General features: G+C 31.1%; 1 protein-coding gene across 1 annotated transcript in view; it reads right to left on the reverse strand.

The window, feature by feature from the left end:
• Positions 1-728: 728 nt before the first annotated feature.
• LOC140441274 (protein couch potato-like) overlaps positions 729-24,557 on the reverse strand; it is a 335,845-nt gene continuing 312,016 nt past the window's right edge. Inside the window, exon 9 of the mRNA XM_072531890.1 lies at positions 729-16,529. Within this exon, the coding sequence (XP_072387991.1) occupies positions 16,497-16,529 (33 nt within the window). The 3' untranslated portion in view covers positions 729-16,496. The remainder of the gene's footprint in view (positions 16,530-24,557) is intronic.

Genomic DNA, 24,557 nt, shown 5'->3' on the forward strand with positions numbered 1-24,557 from the left:
CATGTAATGAACGAGGATTGCGATCCTTGGTCTATTAATGCTCTCATTAAGTAAGTGTCTCCTCTATTATTCTTTATGCGCACTATCTCAGTGGTAAGTATAGATTACGTGTTTTGTTAGCATGCACAGTTTAATGAGTTCTGTCCTCGTTGCTGTGCGTTGTCATGTCTATACCCATTATTCTCTTGCGATGTATTCTTGTCTTCCACTATTCGGCTTTATTCCATTGCCCGAATTACCATTTTCTCCCCTGTTTCTATCAGGGTATTGTCCGCTTCTTCTGTTGTTCGAGTCTCTTCCATAACTCGAACTTCTCTAGTCTCTCCCGTTTCTTTCAGAGATATTTTCTTTTGTTCTTCTATTTGGATTTCTTCTGTTACCAAAAAAACTAGTTTCAAAATGTAATAGTGTGTGGTATTCTCCACTACACTGTCTGCATCTATGTTGGGTGTAACATTGCAACTCATTCCTATGGCTTAGCATTTTGTGCACCATTGTTTTTCCTTTGTTACCTTGTTTGTGTCTGTTATACTGAGATCCAGAAACTCCCTGTATTGTGTAACCATGTCCTCTCCGTTGCAAATTATCAACAACACAACCATATCACATCATTATCGTTACTTTTTTCATGAGGTTGTTTAGTTTAGAAGTTTTCAATTGTAAAAGTCTTTTTAAATTCATTGTTTTTTTGATGTTGTAATAAGGGATATATAAAATAAACACAAAAACATGTAATACATATTTATTTTCCCATCTTTTGGACCCTATACAATGTTTTTTTTTTAAATCTAAGTACGTTGTCAGGTAAAATACAATCTTTGTATGGAATGCTTCTTTCAGAATAAGAGAGGGGCAAGATGGTGGGGTGGGTATTTAATACGATTAATCTGACTAGTATCAACAATATAACAGACCCGGGAAAAGGTCTTGCGGTACCCAATATATTGTTCAATTGTACTTAAAACTCTAGACCAACAATTTCCACACATTTTACATAGAACTAAGTTTATTTACTCCTACAGACTTCATTATTTTAATATAAAGATATGCATTCCCTGGTCAATACAGGACTACTAAGGCTAAGGTCAGGGGATCCTTTTCTGACAGTCCCCAGGTTCATCGATAAGCCAGCATCTGGACTATGACTAATTCTATTAATACATTTTATTATACTCCAGTCAAATAAACCAAGTTTATTTATTGCTACAATGAAACAGACATGGTGTATCTAAATAGAAAATATAAATGCTGAAATATATTTATTCGGCGAATAGAAATATATATTTTTGGTTAAAGAATTCGGTTTTTTTATTGAATAAGGTAATAATATGTAAGAGTTACACATTTATAAATCACAAATAAAAGCAAAAAGCTTCGTTTTTCTTTAACTCTACTTGGTTTCTCTCAATAAAATACAATAATAGAACTTTTTTTGTTTTCATTCAAACACTGGCGGTTCACTGCTGCTATATTTGATAAACTATTAGCAGCTATCTAGTACTTATGCCACCACCGAAACCAGTTAAGCTAGAAGGTGGTTGACACAGTTGTTTCAGTAGAAAAAACAATAAAAGTCGACCGTAAGTCTGATAAAATAAGCTCTACAACTTTTATTGTAATGTCTTAGTCGTCAAACGTTCAAAATTAATGTTGAATATTGCTATGTAAGTACTATCACCTTATTAAGGTTCTAAAACTTACTGTATTTAGAACTTTTATTTCTAATGTAAGACACGTTGGACAAGTTATTTATGTTAATAACGAATACACTTATGCACAAACTATCTATTTTCAAAATATAATAGCTCGCTACGCAATACTCAACATTAATTTATTCTGTTCCTGTAAGTTATGCGATGAATAAGTTTAAACATTGACTGGAAATCAATAAGTCATATATTTTTTATATATGTCACTAGCATTTTCTATTTGTTTAATTTGCTAGTTAGTAAAGACAAGAATATAAAATGAAATTGTTTTGTTCAAAATTATATTAACTGTTTTTCTTATTCACCACATAAATATTTTTTTGGAAATGCTATTACCACACTCTGTACGGGATCAGATTTGAATTAGCTAAAATCTATCAGTAAAAATATATGTAATTGACAATTTATAAATAAATGAATTGTAAATTTTTATTTAATTGTTTATTGCGCTGACCCGGCCGGTCAGCCCTCTTACACTTTTGGCGAAGAAACGCATAAGTGCCCAATACTCCACAAGTATTGTGATAATAAATGTGACGAGGGATGGAACTGTGTTGCTCAACTTTTAAGTAGTGTGATAATGAGGACACGGCTACAAGTATAGGAAAATCAATGTGTTAGAGAGAGAGAGGTACCTTCGTTACATGTGTAAGAGTGAGAACGATATATGTTGACGTCACACTTACTGTATATTTTCTAATGTACCTAATTAGAACTCGATAACTGCATTTCTGTTCACAATTAAAGACAGAATATTATATTATAGTACAAATGATCTTCCAAGTCAGAAAGATCAGCTATCAGAAGTAATAAGATATGCTACTTCTGATACTTCTTCATTGTAAGATTTTTCTAGTAATAGTTTGGCTCTATTTTTCGTTTTTTGTCTGTTTTTGAAAATATCAATGTAAAAGTGGTTGCCAATACGCTAGCCTGTTAATGTTTGGTATAATGCATAACTTCGTATGCACCCTCTTCTGTTTATTTCTCTCACCTCTTTGTCTATATACCTTCTCTCTAACTTTTTATGCATTTCCTCATGCATATTCTCTCTAATGCGTTTGCTTTTACTTCTTCTTTCTCCAGATTTTTCTGCCGCTCTACTCCGAAAATCCATTCCTGATGCTCTTAGCTTTGCCATGTTCTTTCAAAAGTGGCTAAATCTCACTGCTATATAAAGTGATACTTTTCACTATAGTCTCATATATCCTCTTTTTATTTTCTTGCTGATGGTTTGGTCCCATAAAATATTGTTTACCACTGTATTGGTTTCATTACCTGCTGTCTTTCCTTCTCTTATAGCTTTGTCTAATCTTCCATCGTGCCAAATATTGATACCTAGATATTTGTAGTTTTGAGATCTTTTTCTTGTCCTCCAATGTACGGTTGCAATCGGTTTTCTTTTTAATGACTTCTGGACTCAATATATCGTATTCTTCAATTAATTTTGGGGCCCTATATATATTGAGCCAATATTACTTGATCATCTGCTAAGTTAAGAGTATAAAATAAGTGCTGGTGAGTGGTATTTCCATAATTCAATATTTTTGTTTCCATGTTTTAAAGCGTTTTTGAGATATATTTTAAATATATAAATAAAGTGGGCGACAGCGTTAACATGCTTCTTTGAATCACTTTGATGTTACAAACCCTGTTGTCATTTGTGTCCCAGTTTTTATTTTTATTATGGGTTGATTAGCTTATTATTCTATATTAATATTCGTACTTTCCTTTCATTGTTACAGCTTTTTAGTGGGACGTTATCGTAGTCTTTCCGTAAATTTTGTTATATGAGTATATGTGTCAATTTTTCACAGGTATTAAACCAAATTCAGCTTCACCACAGCAAATTATCGATTTTCAATTTAGTTCTGTTAAATGAATTATCTCTTCTCAAACCTAAAACAGTAAAAACAAAACAATTTGGTTTAGAACTAACTAATCTTCTTCTTTTTGAATATCTTCTATATTTTCCGTTTTATTTTCTTTATAGCTTTGAGAGTCCCTGAAGCAACACTAGTCAACTGCACATATCCCCCTATCTCCTGAGTTTTTGTTTAAAATAGTATAATTCTTGAACTATGATCTGATCCAATACAGTACTGTTTACTTAAAACTACTATTAACGACATATTGACTTGAAAAGTTGGAATACAATTTAAATAAGTAATGCATTTCCTTAAACATATTGAACAAATGACTGCTTGAAAAGATTGGTTTTTCTTATTTAATATTAAATTGTAAATTCATAATCATATCTTAAATATTATCAAATCTTTTTCATTTATATTTATTAATTGCTACAATTTAAGACGTCACTTGACAAAGGGGCACAGATCATGATATGTTTAGAAAGTGGTGTTTTTCCATAAACCTATTACCTAAAGCAGAGAAGGCGATTGTGGCTAGTTATAAAACCGTTGATAATTTTATCACATTATTTATCCTTGGCTGCATAACCTTAACAATACGATTTATTGAAAATACAAGCATTTGCGCTGGATTTAATACAATTATTTTCATTTACTAGAAGGTATTTAAAAACATAAATCCAAGAATAATGGAGAACGTTGGGTTGATTTAAAACTTAAAAAAGTCATCAAACTCTTCTTTTTGTAGAAGACAACAATCTCATCTTGATTATTAGTTGTTGGTTAACTGATATTATGCAAAGCTTTTATTCTTTGGCTTCTACTAAAGAATGTACGTTACATAATTTTTAAATTTTACTTCTTGTTGAGCTTCTCTTTCTCTATATTTTCTGCTCTTCACATTTCTTTGTGCTTTAAAAAAATTATTTGCCATAGGTCACATTTGTTTATGTTTAATTGTTGAAATTCTTATTTCATCCTTAATTTTAAATAATTTTGCTATATATTACACATGATATTTATGTTTTTCACAAAGGCAACAACTGCAACAGCTTTATTCGTAATACATCCTTTGCAGACTTAATAGAAGTTTATTTTTATTCCTCATGTACTAGTTAGACCCTTCTCATCCAATAATTTTATTTTTCGTTACTAGAGAAAGCAAGAAGTAATTTATTAGAAAACTGTATTACCTAAATTCTTTTAATTTTTTTAAATAATCTAATAATTCCTTGCTACTGTTATATTCTTGTAGTTTGGTTATATTATGGAGATAATTTAATCATGTTTGATTAAAGAATATATTAAGCTAGCTCAAGAACAATTAAAATATATACCTAGATACACAAATATACTATTTGGTAATTTTATTAAGTAATCTTTTAGTTATATTTTATTAAACAAAATTAGTCAGTTTACTTCATTCCAAATTTTGACATGGTAGATTGCGTGGAACTGGTAGCTCCATTTTTATTAAGAATGTCCGCTAAGCGACGAAGAGTTTGACACAAATTAGTCTTTATCACTTCACTTCTTACATCAAAACTACTCTTCCAACAAAAATTGTGTTGGCTGGAGGGTCAAGTTTGGACTTATATGACAATATATGTTATACATATCAGATTTTGTCTGATTTATTAGAGAATCCATTCCAAATCTGAACCTAATGTTTTAGAGAACTGTTTCAGTAGATCGCCATTACTCTTATATTGAATGATTTTACATCTAACACTCTTGAATTTTACTGTCAGATAGTAGATGTCAAATATGTTGTTTTGTGACAGCTTTACAATAATGTCTACTCTGTAGCAGACATTAACTTGTTATCATTATTATTGCTTCTGCCCTAGTTGAGTTTCGATATTCCTCAGCTTACTTCTCTTTTCAGTTCTATTTTTTGCAGCTTTGTGTTAGTTTGTCACACCAATTTTCCTAGCGTATTTATGCACACTAACCGTCGATCTCAGCCTTGGCTTACCTCGATGTCTAGTTCCCTAGAGTTTCTCCAATAGAGGACGTCTTGCAGGGTAGCTTTCATTTGCTTTGGCCCGATGTCCTGTCCATTGTAAACATTTAATTTTTATTGCAGTAGCTATATCTTTGACTTTGGCTATTTGGTTGTATTTATTGTATAACTCTAAATTATATCAACGACGCCAAAATCTTATTCTGCAGTTTATCAGGTAAGAGAACCTTTGCACCACATCAAAATTATAGTTAGAAATGTTGAAAGTTTTTTTCCCATGTTTCTGATTATGTAGTCTGTGCATGATGTCATAAGCTTTGTTTTGCTTCACGTTGATCATTAGACCTATATTATCTGCTGCATTTTGAGAGTGCAACCAACATCTGTCTAGCTTTTGTTGGTATTCAATTCTTCAGAACAGCTATTTGGATTTTTTGCTTTACGCATGGCTTTATAAACCGCTTTTACGCATGATCTTGAAGTGCTTCATGTAATTTGTTTCTGATTACACTGTCATAAGCTGCTTTGAAATCTACGAACAGTTAGAAGGTATCGATATCAAATTTTCTTATTTTTTCCAAGATCTGTTTTTTTCCATATTGCAATAGATCGTTACTATATAAACATTCAAATATAAAATAATGCCCAATTTAGATTCACAATAACTTCCACATTGAATGAAATCTTTTTTGTCGTCAATTTAATTTACCTAGTGATACATTAATTTCCTTGAGCCGTTTAATACATAATAGGAGATATAGATATTAAATACGTATGAATATTTAATAAGTATGAATATTTAATATTGCCAATTGTTTTATCGTTTTTTCCTAAATTGGTAAACATTTTTTGTCTAGTTATATTTTAAATATAACTAAACTTTTTGTTAAGGTTTTACATCAAGGTCACAAAATATTTTCCACAATAAATTTGACGAGAACATATAATTTACACTTAACTCTGAAGATAAAAAACACAGTTACAAGACGACATTTAATAAAGGTCGGATTGCATATATTAACAGGTATTATAATTTATCAATAATTAAGCTGATATGTTTTATAATAGTCCCCGAAAGCGGCCGGTAAACATATTAATACACAGTATGTTTTTCGGCCTGATCACCCGCGATCCGCACCCATCATACCCATTTTTAGCTCTTTTTGAGCTGCACATGCGCCATGTTTGGACATGTTTGGACGGAAAATCAACGCAGAACAATCGCTACTCGCATTTCAACATTTTACCTACAGGGTGGTTAAAAAAATATTAAAACCTCTTTACTATAAAGATAATATATTTTAATGATAACGATCTATTTTTTACCTATTCATGTGTTAAAAATGATTTCACAAATTAGTAGAAGTTTAATTTTATTTTTTTCTACGACTGTAAATATCTGTTATTTTCATTATTGAATAATATTAACCTTAAGTAGCTAGTACAATTATTGAGTACATTTATTGAATATGTACAAGAGATTACATGTAGTATATACATACATTACAAGTCCTTATAGAACGTTTGTACCTATAGTATTTATTTAACCCAAATTTACGCACTGATAAAAGAATTACAATATTCAAAGACGCTATCAATTTAAGATAATAATATGAGAGAAGTCCGAAAAAGTATCACAAGGAACAAATATTCAGATCTCTCAGATGAACTCAGGTATGCTGATACAAGAAGTATCATACAACATCAATGGGACGACACTTTAGAGTATACAGGCTGAAGTATTTGCAATGAGAGCCTGTACTGATAAAACTATGGAACAAAAAAAGATAAATATCTTAATCGATAACAAGACGGCGAAAATAACGACATCGGGTCCATTTACAAAATAAAACTGTGAGGATATGCGCCTTAATATACTAATATGAGATAATAAACCGTCAGTGCCACATCCAAAGGAATGAACTAGCGAATCCAGTGGTAAATCAAAGCCCTTCAGAAATATTTCAAGGACCCAGAAGCACACTTATCACTTGAGAACACTACAAGAGTAAACTTGAAAATTATTAGCAACATTAGACCTTCATTTAATCTATTAGATCCTAGCAGAGGAGAGTTGTTGACAACTGACAATGACAAAAATGGTAATTGGATATCATCAACTGAATAAACATCTCTACAATAACGACTGAATGCACCACGGTACACAAAATGTGAAACGGATGAAGAAACATACATCCCCTCTGTGAATTTAAAGTGCTTAGTGACAAACATGCACCATTAAACCAAGTATTGAGCCAGAAGAAATCGTTAAGCTCTCATAAGGACGTTACTGGCTTTTATTAAGAGCAGATGACTTCTTAAGGAACTTTAATGAATAGATAGGGTTTGGTGCAAAGATCTCACGACCAAGTGCATAAGAGAAATAGTGTCTGACGTAAGAATAAAAGGAAATATTCTAATGATAGAGACCATAATGTAAACAAGATTGCTATCAGCCATTGCTTGAAAAATGCTCTTCGCCAGATATATCTTTACCACACAAATAAAAACATATCCGTTAAGCCAATAAATTAGCGTATATGTAGATCGTGTTATTTAGCGTGATAATGAAAAAATTAGTATAAAAACGTATTTATTGTATTTATCGGTTGAGTTTACCGAAAGTACACGCTGATTATAGCCGCAAATGTCACACATGGAACACAAAATTTCGGTATAGCAGTGTTGGCATGTTTTTATAATGTAGATGCTGTATGCTTCAAATATAAAAAGATTAAGCTTTAGAAAAGTACATTTTGTTTATATTATGTTATGAATTCTGCAATTTTTGATTTATAGAAAACAACAATAAGTAAATATCTGTTTCTTTGGAGATTAATTGCAGTTAATGATTAGACATTTTTTTAGCTATTACCCTTTGATGGATTAGGGGATAGATTTGGCAATCGTCAAATCAGCAGTTGTCAGATTACATCAGATGTTTGCAATTAATCTCGAAAGAGACAAATATCTACTCGTTATTAAAAATTGCAGAATTCATAAAATAGTATAATCAAAATGTACTTTTTAAAAGCTTTATCTCTTTATATTTGAAACATACCACATATATTATAAAAACATGTCAACACTGCCAAACCGAAATATTTTTGACATTTGCGGCTATATTCAGCTTGTACTTTCGGTAAACTCAACCTATTTATCAAAGTTACACAGTTGTTAAATTTGTGTTTTTTTTATATATTCGCATGACTAATATTTTGTTATATTTTTTGCTGCTTTTGACAAAACCGTTAGTTGAAAGGTCTGTGACATGATCAATATGGGATCTGTTGGTTAATTTTAATTCAATACCGTTTTATCAGAAGATATGAACCAAATATTTTTATATGTAAATATATTATACAGCTTTACTACTAAAATAAAGCTTTTCTAATACTAGCGGATCTTCTTTACCTTCTTTTGTTGTACTTATATAATCCTTAATTTGGAAAGAATATTAAGTGTCTGTTAAGTGCTTTTATCTGATATCGTTTCTCAGAAAATACATGTGAAATAATTTTTAACATATAAAACATAAGGCTTACACATTTTCCAATACAATTTATTTAATTATTCCTTATTGGAAAAATAAAAGTTTTGAATGATCAGCTATTAAAATAGTAATTTAGTACGACCACCCTGCGTAAAACCAGAGAATCAAAATATTCCTTAAAACGGTAGTTACTTTTGAAACACAAACTTTTATCAAATCCTCGTGTGTACAATAAGCTTGGAATTGTTCCTCGAGACGAAAACCTCATATTTGTTTCTTATAGTAAATCGATAACGAAGATATTTTGAGCCAACTGGTATTATTAGATGATATTGAAGTAAAAATGATATGGGAGAGCGACATGTTTTTTATCTGCAGTTATAACCACGATACGCTATCTACTGTCCATTACAAAATTTATTTTCTAAGTTATATTTTACGATACCAGCTATTCATAAGTTTAACTTCGGACAATTGGCTGTATCTAAAGTAAATGATTATATAGTTAAAGGTAACACAAATCTAATTCTCGTTTTTTATGAAAAACTGCACTTATCTTAAAAAAATAGAAATAGTTTGAAAAATGTTAGTCTACATCTACATGTGGACCCTATTAAGGCTAACATGAAGAGGGGTGGCCTTATATACATTAGAGTACGTACGTTTGATAATTGGGACAAAAACAAACAGAAAAAGTAGTTGTTTATGACCTAGATACCTTAACATAAAAATGCGACACAATGAATTTAAGTTGACCAAATCAGAGGACAAGAAAACGTTCGATGGGATTCACGTGCTGTATTGAGCACTAAATAAATCTGGATCACAAGAATACTGAATTCTTGAATTGTAATAGTTAAAATCTATTGTTTATATGGACTATTACATTTCCAAGTATAGTGTTCATGCTAAATAGCATATTAATATTGGATAAATATATATTTAAGAACCATCATTACTAGTTTTTACCTTAATTTGTTTGGTAAAAATTACTTAGAAGGTCAACTTTTTTGTAAAATACGTAATAATAAATAATGGTAAAATAACTGTCAGAAAATTATACGTACTAATTGTAGCACGAGATGGTAAATCACTATTTAAAAACATTTTTTGCTTCACTTTTAACATTTAAATTGACATTCGACAAAAAATGGTTTTTAAGTCTAAAATTGTAAACGTTTAAAAATATTTTCATAAACTTTAGAACAAGACCCTATCCTCGCTATTTATGTATTTACTTTTATGTTTGTAAACGCAGATTGCTTACCGTGGACATTACCTAGTAAGGGAACATAGTCCCTAATCTAAAAATACACCTATAATGATAGTAATAGATATATCACATAAACTTCACACAAAAAGCACTACACTACGATAGAATATAACCTACTTAAGAGAAAAATACAGAACGAATCAAACCTAGATCACCAAATTTCCAAAGATCGTCAGGAAAAACATATCATTATTATTACCAAATTCTGTAAGTAAACAAACCCAAATGCATATTACATACGCAAGTGAACTAACTAAATCGATAGTTTTGCGCTCTTGGCTCTGATTCGTTCTGCAGAAAATGTTCAACATTACATTTTTCGACTGATGTATCAGCAGTTAGTATGGTTGTACAAAATTATAAAATTATACAAAAATAATACGTTAAAACTATTAGTAAATATAAAATACAACTTGTCTTAAATAAATATATTAATATATTAAGGATTACTTAACTTAAGCTTTGGTTAACCGAGAGCTATGTACCTATATTTGACAGTTTTAAGACACAATTGGAACGTTGGACTGGATTTGCAATTTAGAATCTCTTTTGTTTTAATTGACGAGGAAAAATTGCCCCTTTTATCAAATCAATCGTGTTCTGAGCAAAAAGAATAACAAAAATTATTTAACGCTCAGAAAAGTCATAACATACAACATCGCACAAAACTACAACTCCTACAAAATAATACATTGTACAGTATCTTGTCTTAAGTGTTTACGGTATGAATAAATTAGTATATTTTAATTAATAGAGACCTTGGAATCTAATACTGAAGTAAACGTTAGTTCTTTTCATCGATCCCAATGGTTATATAGAAATTGTATTGGAAAGTTTTTGAAAGTTTGTTCGGTGAAATAACTATGTAGTTAATTACTCAAGCTTCTCTATGGTGCAAATACTAAGGCTCCAGTTATTTGATTAAAACTAGACTTGTGTTAAATCACAAATTAATCCCTCAATTTGTAATCTCACATTAATCTTCACTTTATAATCTCACTGTATATAATTTGTAATCGATTCTAATTACGAAGTTATTTACCTTCTGGTAGAATTGGATCAATTGCTAAATTCTATTGCAATAACTGCAAGTAGTCTATTAGTATTAGTAATAATTATTTAATTGACTAAGTAGTACGTTAAGTCATTGTTTGTAGTATGTATTTATTAGCTACCAATAAAATATTTACTTCACCACTTCGAATTATTTCTCATCGCCGATTGAGAAGTTTGGACATAAGGGTATTCACATTTATGTTCGAATTGTACATTGGTCCTTCGAGCCGAGTGTACAGTGTTCTAGTATATACATACAGTGTTTGTATTTGTCCATGAGTTGTAAGATCTATTTTTTCTCTTGTCTTATCATCGTATATTATTTTTATGGCCAATCTGCTGATTACTTTTTGATTGCTACGATGAAGTAGTGATTATGTTCTGGGCATAATATCGAGGCCATTAATGTAATACTTTCTATTGCCTTCTACATAGTTTCCCGATAACTAAGTTACACGTTATAACTGTAATAAAATGTTATTTCAGCATCTAGTTTTTCCGCCTTAAGTTATGGACAAATTCAGAGAACATAACTTAAATATTTGTATTCCATTATATAACTTAAACGGGAAAGTACAACCAAAGAATTAGGGAAAAATAAATACTAATTTTTACAAGATACTTAAAAAGCAAAAAATATTCAAACCTGAAGTTTGAAAGTAATTAGTCCAAGAATTATAAAATATTTTAGTTTATATTTTGAAAAGATAAATTACTCGAAATATATAAATAATTTTTGTTTCTCCTTTTTACAATAATATAGGTACATACGTTCTTCAAAAAGGTACAAAATGAACATATTTTTAGAGCAACATGACATACTCTAATACCAAATGTTTATTTTATTTCTCACTACGCTTCTTTAAAATCTTTACTATGATTTAGTTATAGAAAGGAGATGTTAATACAGTAGAGGACATATTAGGATTTAAATTAAAAATTTGACTTACAAGAAATTGTAGAAAAAACAACTCATTTGGTTTAGTTACAATCGTAGTCAATAGTTGCTCTATTCTTACCTCTCACAACTTTAAAACTGAGATATCATCAATAAGTCTATTACTAAAAAACTATAAAACTTCTATTTTCCTTAAATATAACTTCATGCATTATCATTTTTTTTGAGATTGCAAGATAACAAATGCTCAGTATTACTAATAAAGATATCTAGAAGTAAGCAAAAGCTTCATCTATTTTAATATTATCAAAAATTAAGTTTTTAAAATAAGGGATTATAATATATAGTTTTTATAGCGTTGCCGGTAATGTTGGAAAAGGGCAGATAACTTTTAGAAAAGTTGTTTTGTTTTGCTTCGTTAAAAAACTAATTTTCAATGCATTTCTATACAAGATGTACATTTCATAATCAATATAATCAATGTACAAAATATTTAACGATAACGAACCACTGAAATGTTTTAAACCCCAAAGCTGGTCAAGAATTTTATACTGGTTATATTATTTTAAACATACATTAAAGTCCATGAATGATGAATAGTTAATTTTTCAGAGCCACTACGGACACAAGCTTAAAATATCTAAAAAGAAGCTAACTGAAAGTAACGCATAAAATTTGAAATTTTAATAATCCCCGACTTATTAAATTTTGGATTTTTTAATTACATTAGAAGATATGGATTAGTAAATTTGTCGTAATTCAAATCTGCAGCAGTTATATTAAGTTGAAATTAAGCAGTGAGAGATGGTCGCAAAGTATTATTGGTTGCATAATTAATAGGAATACAAAGGGCATAGTCGGATAAGAATGTCAAAATCGCCACAACGGAAACTTAATCCCAAAATTTTGGGATAATATTATTTTGACATCACAAAAGTTAAAGATTTACAAGTTTTTAGCACAAAATATTGACACTTCAACCTGACCTCAAACCTCAAAATTCCATAAAACGTCAAAAAACGATTTTTTTTTAAATTAAATATTTTTTGTGCTCTACCAAACTATTTAAATGAAAATGAGAGTTAGCAAGAAATTCAAATTAATTTGAGCATTTGAAAATTTTAAAGGCCTATAAAAAATAACAAACAATTACGGATCGCTTGAAATATATATATGTATATACATATAAATAAAACTATATTTTTAAAGGTACAAGGCAGTTAAAAATCTAAAAAAAACTGTTTGTTATGTGCGGTATATGTTTGTATGTGTGTAAAACGCGTATACCTAGATACTTGCGATGGTTTGGACATAATGTCAAAATGAGTATAAGGTTTTCATAGCGTACCAACTTCTTTGATTTTATTATTTCGATATATTCATATGTCAAAATTGGACCAATACCAAGCCCATAGCCCAAGACAATACCTTTGGCCAAGCTGTCATATTTGTTTTTTCTTAAAAATTCATTAGTGTCCAATCCCCTTTCATTTAACGTACCATACGCTAGAATCTGACCAATAACAACGAAGATACAATATAGTGCCGTTTTGTAAATGTCGTTGTATTTGTTTTTATATTTAAACACAATCGGTACCTCTTCTCTTTCATTTAACATCCCAAACGTCAAAATTGGACCAATAATAACGAAGATCCAATATATTGCCTTTTTGGCAATGCCGTCATATTTGTTTTTCTATGAAAACCGTATTCGTTATCTCCTCCCCTTTTCAACGAGGTCTCATAAGTCATCCTAGGAAACGGCGTTTGGTACTTGTCGCGTGAAGGAAGAAGAATATTTAAAAAACGGAAAATAATAATTGACAGTGGTCAATTATTATTTGAGTCAATTTGGGGTCAAGTTTCGCTGGGGCAACTTTGACATTCTTATCCGGTTATGTCATTTAGGTACAAATAATTTGAATACTATTTTTAAAATAAATATAATCTTGAAATTGTAATTAATATCTCTTAAGCTTATGCCTCTTCTATAGTCTCAATAAAAAATTAGTTTCAATCAGACTATTCTGTAAAAGTTTATATATTATTTGTGAAAATACTTCAAGTTGAGCCCACAATTGCACTGTGTTTTCTATTCCTGATTATTTGGATTTATAAAAATTGATTACCAATTTTTGAGTTTGTAATGGGATCAAACGAAAGAATTTTCATTTTTTGCAAGAATTTAAATATTTAAAATGTTACAAATACTAAGAAATATTTTCTAGATATCTTAGATATGCATTGGCGTGCACTTCAAGTCAAGGAATATTCAAGTCCAAATTTGTCTACACAACTGAATAAACGACAGAGAATTAGGTTTTTAAACGGAGCAAAACATTTCATTCCGATTATACGCGAAAATTTCCAATTACTTATTTTAGAGTATGCTAAAATTAATGATATGTCTGCTTTTTATTAAGCTTTTTGACACCTGCCACATGCGTGTCATCCTGGCTTGTTTTTATATACTTTAGTCATTGGTTTATTGCTATACATTTAAAAACAGAAATATATTAAAAGTATAAATACTATTCTCAGATGATTATCAATAGGTACTACTAGTAAAAAAAGCTCGACAAAAACGTCATTCCAGGGTGTAAGGAAATTACTACAGTACTTTCTATCACAAAACCAAAAACACTTCGATAATTTGTTAGAAATTTTTATAATACATTTTTTTAGAAACGAAGTTCCATATATATTGAACACAAGGGCCCAAACGTATAAAATATGAAACTTCTAGGAAATGTCCGTACTTCGAAGTGAAGATCTTTGTCCTGAATAATGAAAACCGAAAAATAGACATTTTCTTACACCTTGGAAAAATCTAATAAAATATAAAACTTAACTTTTAGGGCACCTTTGGTTTAGCTTAAATTTCATTTTATATATTAAGAAAATGAAGTATTGAAGCAATCTGATCAACTTCAGCTTGATGCAGTTTACCTATACTTATCACGTATGTTAAAAAGGTTCACGGACAGACAGCTATAGAAAATTATCCCCTCAAATATATCGCATACTTTCTTTAGAAATTTACAAAAGAAACTTAAGGGTAAGTAAATCTAGTTTATAACTATACTAATAAATAAAACATAAGAAAAAATCATGACGTTCTAGTTGGTACTGCAAAATTAAGTAGAACAAATGGTGGTGCAACCTATAAATTTATAGAGGTACTGGCATTTTGCAGATTTCTGGCATTCAGTGAAATAAATGTTAAGCCCAAACTGAGATAAAAGCTTTTAAGTATATATTAAGTATATTAAGGATATATTAAGTATACAAGCAACTGCTATTTGGCGAAGAAAACTATTGTTTAAAAGCACAAACAATAAAAAATATTGAATGCTTCTAATATTAAGACTAGTTACGTCCTCATCTGCGATAACTTATACGAAAGAAATGTATTAGGCAAAAGATTGAAACGAAAAAAATAATTTGGGATAAGAAAAAAGCTGATGAAAATTGTTTGTGACTAGACAAATAGCGATGTAGTGAAATTGTTTAAAGCTAGGTATAAAAGCATGGAAGCTACGTACTAAAAAATATGGGAAAAAATGAAAAAAGGTAAACAAAATGAAGAAAAAAACTCTACTAATAAACCATAGTAAAGACAACAATTATGTTACCCAATACTTTGGAAATGGGTTTTTTCAGTTGTTCAGGAAAGACAAGATTTCCAAGGTAACTACAATCTGGTTTAATTTATTGGTTTGATTGTTATGTTTTTATTACGTCTTATTAATACTACTTAATCAAAGTTAACATAAACATAAAAAAAACAACAGACAAAATACCAAGTTACTACATAGCAGATATTTCGTTACAGCTCATCCTAGAAAGACATGTTTTTCTGTAAAAGTTAATTATTTTTGTTTACCTACATTTTATTTAAAAGCAAAGTTACGATTATATCTTGGACCATACGTACATCATCTGTGTATGTAAATTTTCTAAAATTATTTTTACTACCCTTTTTATTTTTGCGAGATGAGGTTTTTGGGGGACACCCGTGAACCGTTACTGTCCTGTTATTTCTCCTAAATATTAAAACTACAACAGTTAACAGAGATAGATTTAAAGTTTCTCTATAAGAGTGTTGCAACAACAGCCGCTTCTTATTTTTTTTTTAGTTTTTTTTTTATTTTTATCTGGACTCCTCAGCAGTGTCCGGTAATCACCATCATGTTATAATGCTGTCAAGTAGTTAGAGGCATGTAAGAATTAAGATTGTCCAGTTTCTTCTCCTTTTGTTCCCTAAAAATAAAATAGAATTTAGTATGGCGACATTTATTTCTCAAAGAATAAATATACGAAGAGAATACGTTTTTAACTAAAATATTACTGCTATTTGAAAATTTTTCTAAGGAATTACAGTTTCGTGGCAACATACGTTTTAACATGAGTATTATTACTAACATATACATGGTTAAAATACAAAACTTTTGATGACAGATACTATTTGGTCTTTTAAAATCATCGTTAGGAATTAAAATGTGCGTGTTTGATATCGGTGGGCCAAATTCAATTGGAACTTATTTGGATCTTAAATAACTTTTTTAGATTTGTTCAGATTTTAATGAAATTTAAAACCTTTATTGATAGCGCATATTTAAATTAAAATTTACAAGACTAACGGAAAAACTTAAGGGGGTTTAAGCCGTTTTTATAAAGGCTTACTTTCAAGGTCAAAGACATTCATATGGTAACATGGACTTCTCCCGATGGAAAAATAAACAATGCAGGAGTTATAGAGGGGCCAACAGCCAACAGTGACCATATACTAATAATAGCAAAACTAAAACAAGAATTATCAATAATATCAAAACCTGTTAGAGATAGATTAAATTACCAATTAGAGCACCTTCAAGAGAAGCAGGTTGTAAACAGACTAGAGGAAGAAATAAATCAAAAACTAGAGAATCCAGTCAAACAGGATATAGATGAAGAGTGGCAGACCATACAGAGAGTTATGTCGGAAGCAGCGTAAAAGTGTTTAGGAAAAGAGCATATAAAAAGACGGCAAGACTGGTTCGATGAAGAATGTAGGAATGTTTTGGCAAGAAGAAACAGGGCGAAACTACAAAGAAATAAAGAAATACCCAAAATGCGATCGAAAACTATGTGGCAAGAAGGGAAGTGAAAAGAGTTCGCAGAAATAACAAAAGAGAACAGCTAGAAAAGCAATTAAAAACATAGAAGAAGCCTACATAAACAAAGAGGTAAAGAATTTCTACCAAGAAGTTAAAAAATCCAGAGAAACTACAAAGAATAAACCACAGTATTGTAGAAACAAAGAAAGCTTACTTTTAGGTGAAACAACAGAAAAATTAAGCAGATGGGCAGAATATTTCAAAGATCTATTAAATACAGACCAACAAGAGGAACTTGAGAGAAATGGGAATTGGCAAGAAGATGAAGAAGCGACGTGCGAGAAACCAAATTTGAATGAAGTTAAAGTGGTATCCCAGCTGAGATTTTTAAGGAAGATGGCGAAATATCGAAGGAAAGGATATTTCACTTGACACCAATAATTTGGCAAAAAAAAAGAAATGCCTAAACAATGGAATAGTGCTCTTATTTGTCCTATCTATAAAAAAAGAGACAAAACGGAGTGCGAAAACTATAGAGGTATAGCACTATTAGAAGTAGTCTATAAAATACTTGCAAAAATTATTAGGAAAAGATTAATAAAATATAATAACAAAATGATTGGAGAATACCAACGACGTTTTAGATCAGGAAGAACAACTACTGATCAAATAAGTATGTTAAAATTAATACAAAATAATAGCTACGGATTACATATGCTATTTATCGATTTTAAACAAGCATATGACTCCCTAAATCGAACGATGCTATATGAGGCCATGAGATCATTAGAAATACCAGAAAAACTTATAGAGCTAGTGAGAATGACGCTTAGGAACACGATGAATAAGGTAACAATGAACGGAAGGTTTTCAAGACAGTTTACAGTGAACAGAGATTTAAAATAAGTGTCAACGAATTTATTCAACCTAGTATTAGAACAAATCGTAAGAAGATCAAATATAAGCACAAACAGTACTATTTTCAATAGCAGGGAACAGTGCATAGCGTACGCGAATGATGTGGTAATACTAGTGAGAACAAAAAACATTTAGAAAAAGTTTTCCAGACATTTGAAGACGAAGCGAAAAGATACGGATTAATAATAAACCAAAAAATACCAAAATAATAAACCTAAACTGCGAGTATACGAGACAGTAGTCAGACCCACAGTGATGTATGCCAGTGAAACGTGGATTATGAACCAGCAGGAAGAAAAGAAAGTAGAGATCTGAGAAAGAAAGGTGATCAGAACAATCTTCGAAGGAATAAAGACGGCAGAGAATATCTGGAGAAGACGAACGAATAAAGAAATAAAGAGGATGTATGGAAAACCAGCAATTATGGCAAAAATACGAGCCCAAAGAGCTAGATGGCTTGGTCACATTATACGAATGCCAGAGAATCGAAATGTTAAAACAATACTGAAGGAGAAAGAAATGGGGAAGAACTAGAGGACGTCCAAAGAAGAAACGGTAACGGTTGGAAGCAGTAACAAGACTGATCAGAAATAGGCGTGAGAAATTGGAGAGAGAAAGCAAGGGACCGAAAAAAATGGAGGGAAATAACCAAGTTTTTAGAATCTAGGGGTCTACAACGCCTGTAGCGCTGTTATATATATATATATATATATATATATATATATATATATATATATATAATATATATATATATATATATATATATATATATATATATATATATATATATATATATATATATATATATATATATATATATATATATATATATATATATATTGTCAAGGTCGTTGCAAAAGTCATCCTCTTAATGTTTAAATTCAGAAATTAGTATTACTATTCATAGGTATCCGCAAAGACTACCCTTAATATCGTATTCAAATTTTTTAAGCCTTTGGAGCAAACTAAATAATATATTCAAAGGGCGTACATAATTTTTTGTTGCTACATTGTGTTTGACAGCATAGAGAGAAATTTCTCTCCTGGTTCAAGTCATCATCATCTCTCTCTTGAGATGATAATCACTTGAAAGATTTTTATAGAAACCTAAATAAACAAGTAGAGATAGAAGTAAATAAACAGGTAAAGATAGAGTTGACTGGAAGGAAAAACAAATTATAGTAAAAGAAATGCGAATGAATAGACCAAATGATAGAAGGATTTAAATGTTCAGAAGCCTGGCATACACCAAAAGCTATGAAACCATCCCCTACGAATAAAGTAGAGCTGAGCAATAAAACAAAAAAATATTGGGCAGACTACCTTACGAAACTACGAGTACTACAAGAAAGACGACCAGATTTGCAACGCGAAAATACAAACGGGGGACGACATACAATTATTAGAACCTACTGAGCTAAATATGACATATATGAAGGGTTCTGTAACTGTTTCCTTGTGGCATTAAGTTAATTATTATTTTATATGAGATTAAACCACAAGTGTTTAGTTCAGGTAAATTAAAAATTAAAAAACTTCTAGTGTCAGTATAGGGGGTTAAACATTCCGCCAGTACTGTTACCTATAAATTAAAAAAAAAAAAATAATAAAGCAGAAAGACGTTAGAGATTTAATTTAAATACAGGGCTCCTGCTATCCGATTATACGTATTTCGACCTTATTAGGTCTCCTCAGAGCGCCTTATGCAGAAGCTCTGGATTGAAAATAAATATCTCTTGTCATAATACACACAATAATTATATTTTTGCCGTTCTGGCTCGACAGTAGACAATTATAGGAATTTTAGTTTCGCCAAGTAAGAAATCTTCGGATTTCTACTGACCTTTGAATTTATACGGTGAAAAAATTGTTATTTTAATTGCTAGAACAAAAAACAAGTTGTGTCTGCTACATAAGCCGTTAGGTATTTATATTAAATTTTTCAAATTTTAGGTGTAAAATAGCGCAAAGTTTTTAAATCAGCAACTAGTTTTATGACAGTATTGATCGTGCAAAATAAAGCAAAGTTAGAGATTTAAGAAAAGACTCATTTAGCAAAAATCATTTTACAAGTTATTCCCATTTCCTAAACATATAATTACAATATTGTTTAAAATTCTCTTCGTGCATTTATTCTTCTAAAATATAGTTTGAAAGATTGTATAAGTGCATTAGTAAACAAAATCTAAGGCTAGAAAACAAATCAATTCTAAAAGCGTATACTGATCGATGTCCGATAAAATACAACCAGGAACAAGAATATATATTTCATTACTATAAATTACATAATGCAAGTAGGACAAACATGCTCAATATATCGTTAGTTGTATATGAACATAAAACTTTTTTGGTATTTGTACAAGGTTCATATAGAACACAAAACAGTTTCGTATTAATGTTTAAAAATATTACAATCCCTGGTGTTATTTGGAAACAAAATGAGCTAACATATTTTTCTGTAAAACTTTCCTCTCTTTAAGATTAAACCTAAGATTAATACTATTAGAGATACTAAGAATTAATATTGAACTCAACAGGCTTCCGGGTTGAACTGCGTCGATTATCAGTGGGCTTCCGAGGTCTCAGTCTCCCGAGACCTCAGACAGTACTGTACTGACCACTAATCAATGCATTACTGCTACTGGGAACAGCGGCGGGTTCATTTATACTTTCGATAGTGACGTGGTTTGGGCGAGCAAACATACACAATACAGGCGAGCTGTGTCACGCCGCCAAGAACAGAATTCTAGTAATGAGATAGTCGCCTACGCACTTTGGTGTATGGCATGTTAAGAAGAAGAAGTGGTTTGGGTGGAGGTTGGCGTGGGGATTGGCGCGAAGGTTGGCGCATACATTTCTGACGATAGCATTTCTAAACCAAGAATTATATAAAAAAAGGAAAATTGTATCAATAAAACAGATAATGGCAACCGGTTACCTTCGACGTGGAGACGTTTTATAAAGAAACTGGTCGATTTTTATTTTTAAACAGACTCTTTGTAAGGATACCTTTTTAAATATGTAATGGGTACCTTTTTATTTTTGACATTATCTATGTGAGCGTAATGATGTTATTGCTAAAGCTTTTAAATGGTAATGTGGGTATTGTAGTACATTATATGAAAAGTCTTTTAAATACCTATTAAACCATCTCTGTGTACAGTAATTGATTTGCGTATTGTCACAAATATTATTGTGAAAAAAATAAATTTTGTAATGGCTATCACTGGTAATGAAATGTCTTATCCACCTACTTTTTACCTTTTTTAAGAATCTAGTTACCTTATTAACATCAACATTGATACTTAAACATTCAAACTTAATTACCTTTCTGTCAAGTGATTAAAAGCATTATTGTAGTAGACGTATTCAAAAGTCTTCGAATCTATCAACATGATGCTGACTGAAATGCAAAGAATTAAAATTCTAATAATGATTGGTTGTGGAGATAAAATACGTATGCAGAAAGAAGTATGTACGTTATTTAATAATAAATATCTAAACCAAGAACCACAAAAAACAATTAGAGGTTCTGTTAGCCTTTCAAGATAATCCTCCTACCAGTTTACGGCCAATAGCATTAGATAATGACATGGACCATTTAGCAGTTCTTAGAAAGCTGAAAAAGAAAAAGTAGCATTACTACAAAGTAAATAGTACAAGAACTTATGGAAGATAATTTTGATAAACGAATTGAATTTTGTGAAATTATAATGAAACAAAATAACAGAGATTCGAGATTTTTAGAAAAGATTCGAAGCTACATTTCTACTAAACGGTCATGACAATTTTCAAACTTGAGGGTATTGGAATACGGAAATTCCACAATGAATGCAAGGGTACCGTACTCAATACCCAGAGAAAGTTAATGTTCGGACGGGAATAATAGATACAAAGGATTATTAGATATTTAGAATTTTTTCAAAAATTCTTCCCGATCGTCTTCAAACAGAAACGATTTAGGGCTGCAGCAAGATGGTACTCCTCCACAGTATATACTGTCTTGGTGCGCAACTACTTATACAACGTATTTCCAGACCAGTGGATAGGTCGAAGAGGAACAATAGAATGGCCGCCTAGATCATCTGATTTGACTCCTTTTTTTTATTTCTTTTTATGGGGATACTTAAAAAGTAAAATTTACCAAAATAGACCACAAAATATTAATGAGCTCAAAGAAACGATACGTACTGAAGTTGCACAAATAACTCTGGAAGTTATAGAGAAGGTTCGAGAAGAATTCGGGGAACGCTTTTGTTATTGTGTTTAAGCGAAAGGTAAACAATTTAAGCGTACGCCGATGACATCGACATTATTGCAAGAAGAAAGGCTAACATGGTCGAATCATTCAAGGTGCTTGAAGCAGCAACAAAAAGAATGGGACTAGAGGTTAACACTAGTAAGACGAAGTATATGAAAGTATCAAATTATATACAAGCAGCACAACCCGAAGATCTAACGATCGGAACATATACTTTCGAAGGAGTAAGAGAGTTTATATACCCAGGCTCACAAATTAATCAGAATAATGCAGTAAGTGCAGAAATTAACAGACGGATATATCTGGCAAATGAAGCCTATTATGGATTAAAATTTTTTTAACAACAAGCCTAGTTACAAAAAGAACGAAACTAGTGATATACAGAACTCTTATCAAGCCCATCCTCATCTACGCGTCGGAAACATGGACGATGACAAAGAGCGATGAAGAACGTTTAAGATGCTTTGAACGTAAAATCCTCCGGCATATCTATGGAGGAGTACAGGAGGGCGGATTATGGCGTAGACGTTATAATTTCGAACTTTACCGCCTGTATGACAAGCTTGATATTAGGCACATCAAAATAAACCGGCTGCGGTGGTTAGGTCACATAAAAAAACTTAATGAGATGAAGCCGCCAAAACATATTTATAACCAAAGAATAGATGGGGTGAGAAGGAGAGGCAGGCCCAGAGCACGATTCAAGGATCAGGTGGAGGAAGACTTGAAAATGTGAGTACGAAACTGGAAAGCCAAGGCGAAGAATAGGAGAGAATGGAGACTTAAGGAAAGCGAGGAATTGGAAGAAAAAAATTGTCCTGGTTACGTAATATCAGAAACTGGACAGGACTTGGATTTGAGGAACTCTTAAGAACAGCTGAAGATAGACAAACGTTTGCCACCATAACCGCTAACCTCCATTGATGGAGACGACACTTGAAGAAGAAGAAGGAGACTTATCCTTGAGCAGGCCAAGACCCACCATGAGTTTTGGAGCTAATGATGATGATGAAACAATTTAAGCACTTAATTTAGGTTTTTTTTGTTTTAATGAATAATACATAATAAATATTTATTGTAATAATAAAAATTTATTAATTTTTTAAACAAATATAAACATCAATTACTCAGACATATTTATATGGCTGAATAGGTATTTAAGAGACCTTTCAAATAATGTATTACAACAACCACATTTCCATTTAAAAATTTTAGCAATGATGTCATCACGCTAACATAGATGACGTATCCTTGCGAATAGCCTGTTTACAAATAACAATCGACGGGTTTCCTGGTTTTTCCTTAAAGTCGCCGGTTTACTATTATTATTCCAGGGTGTTTCAAAAATATATTGACTTTATACCAGCATGGGTTATTACTTCTTAATTTTCAAATCAAAACATTCCGGAAACGATACACAGTATCGAGTTTTGCGAAGAGTACCTTTTTGGTGTAAAATTGTAAGTTTAAGTTCACTTTTTGAGAGAAATTTTGATTAATAATTATATATATATTTTAGGGATTCTACAGTATTCACTGCCTTCCCTCGCTCAACCGTTTCCATCTCTCTCTGTTGTTCCATTATCCATCGTTTAGTCCTCTCTTACTCATGGCGTCGTCTACTTCGTTCCTCCAGGATTTTCGGGGTCGTCCTCTTTTCCTCCTTCCTATGGGGCTCCATTCGGTTATTCTCTTTATCCATCTGCTGTCGCTAGTTCTTCTTACATGTCCATACCACTTTAGTCTTTTTTGTTCTATATATGTTAGTATGTCTGTTTCTATTGATGTTCTTTGCTTTATTTCGTCATTACTTCTCCTATCCATTCTTGTTACTCTGCAGCATCTTCGCAGGCATTCCATCTCTGTTGCTACTATCTTACTGCTGGTTTTCTTGTTTATGATCCAATTTTCAGCCCCATATGTCATAATACTTCGCACTAATGTTTTATAAATCTGCGTTTTTGTCTTCATATTTAGGTGTCTATCCCACCATACTGAGTTAAGTTGTCGGAT

This window comes from Diabrotica undecimpunctata, chromosome 5, assembly GCF_040954645.1.
Source record: "Diabrotica undecimpunctata isolate CICGRU chromosome 5, icDiaUnde3, whole genome shotgun sequence".
Classification (NCBI taxonomy): domain Eukaryota; kingdom Metazoa; phylum Arthropoda; class Insecta; order Coleoptera; family Chrysomelidae; genus Diabrotica; species Diabrotica undecimpunctata.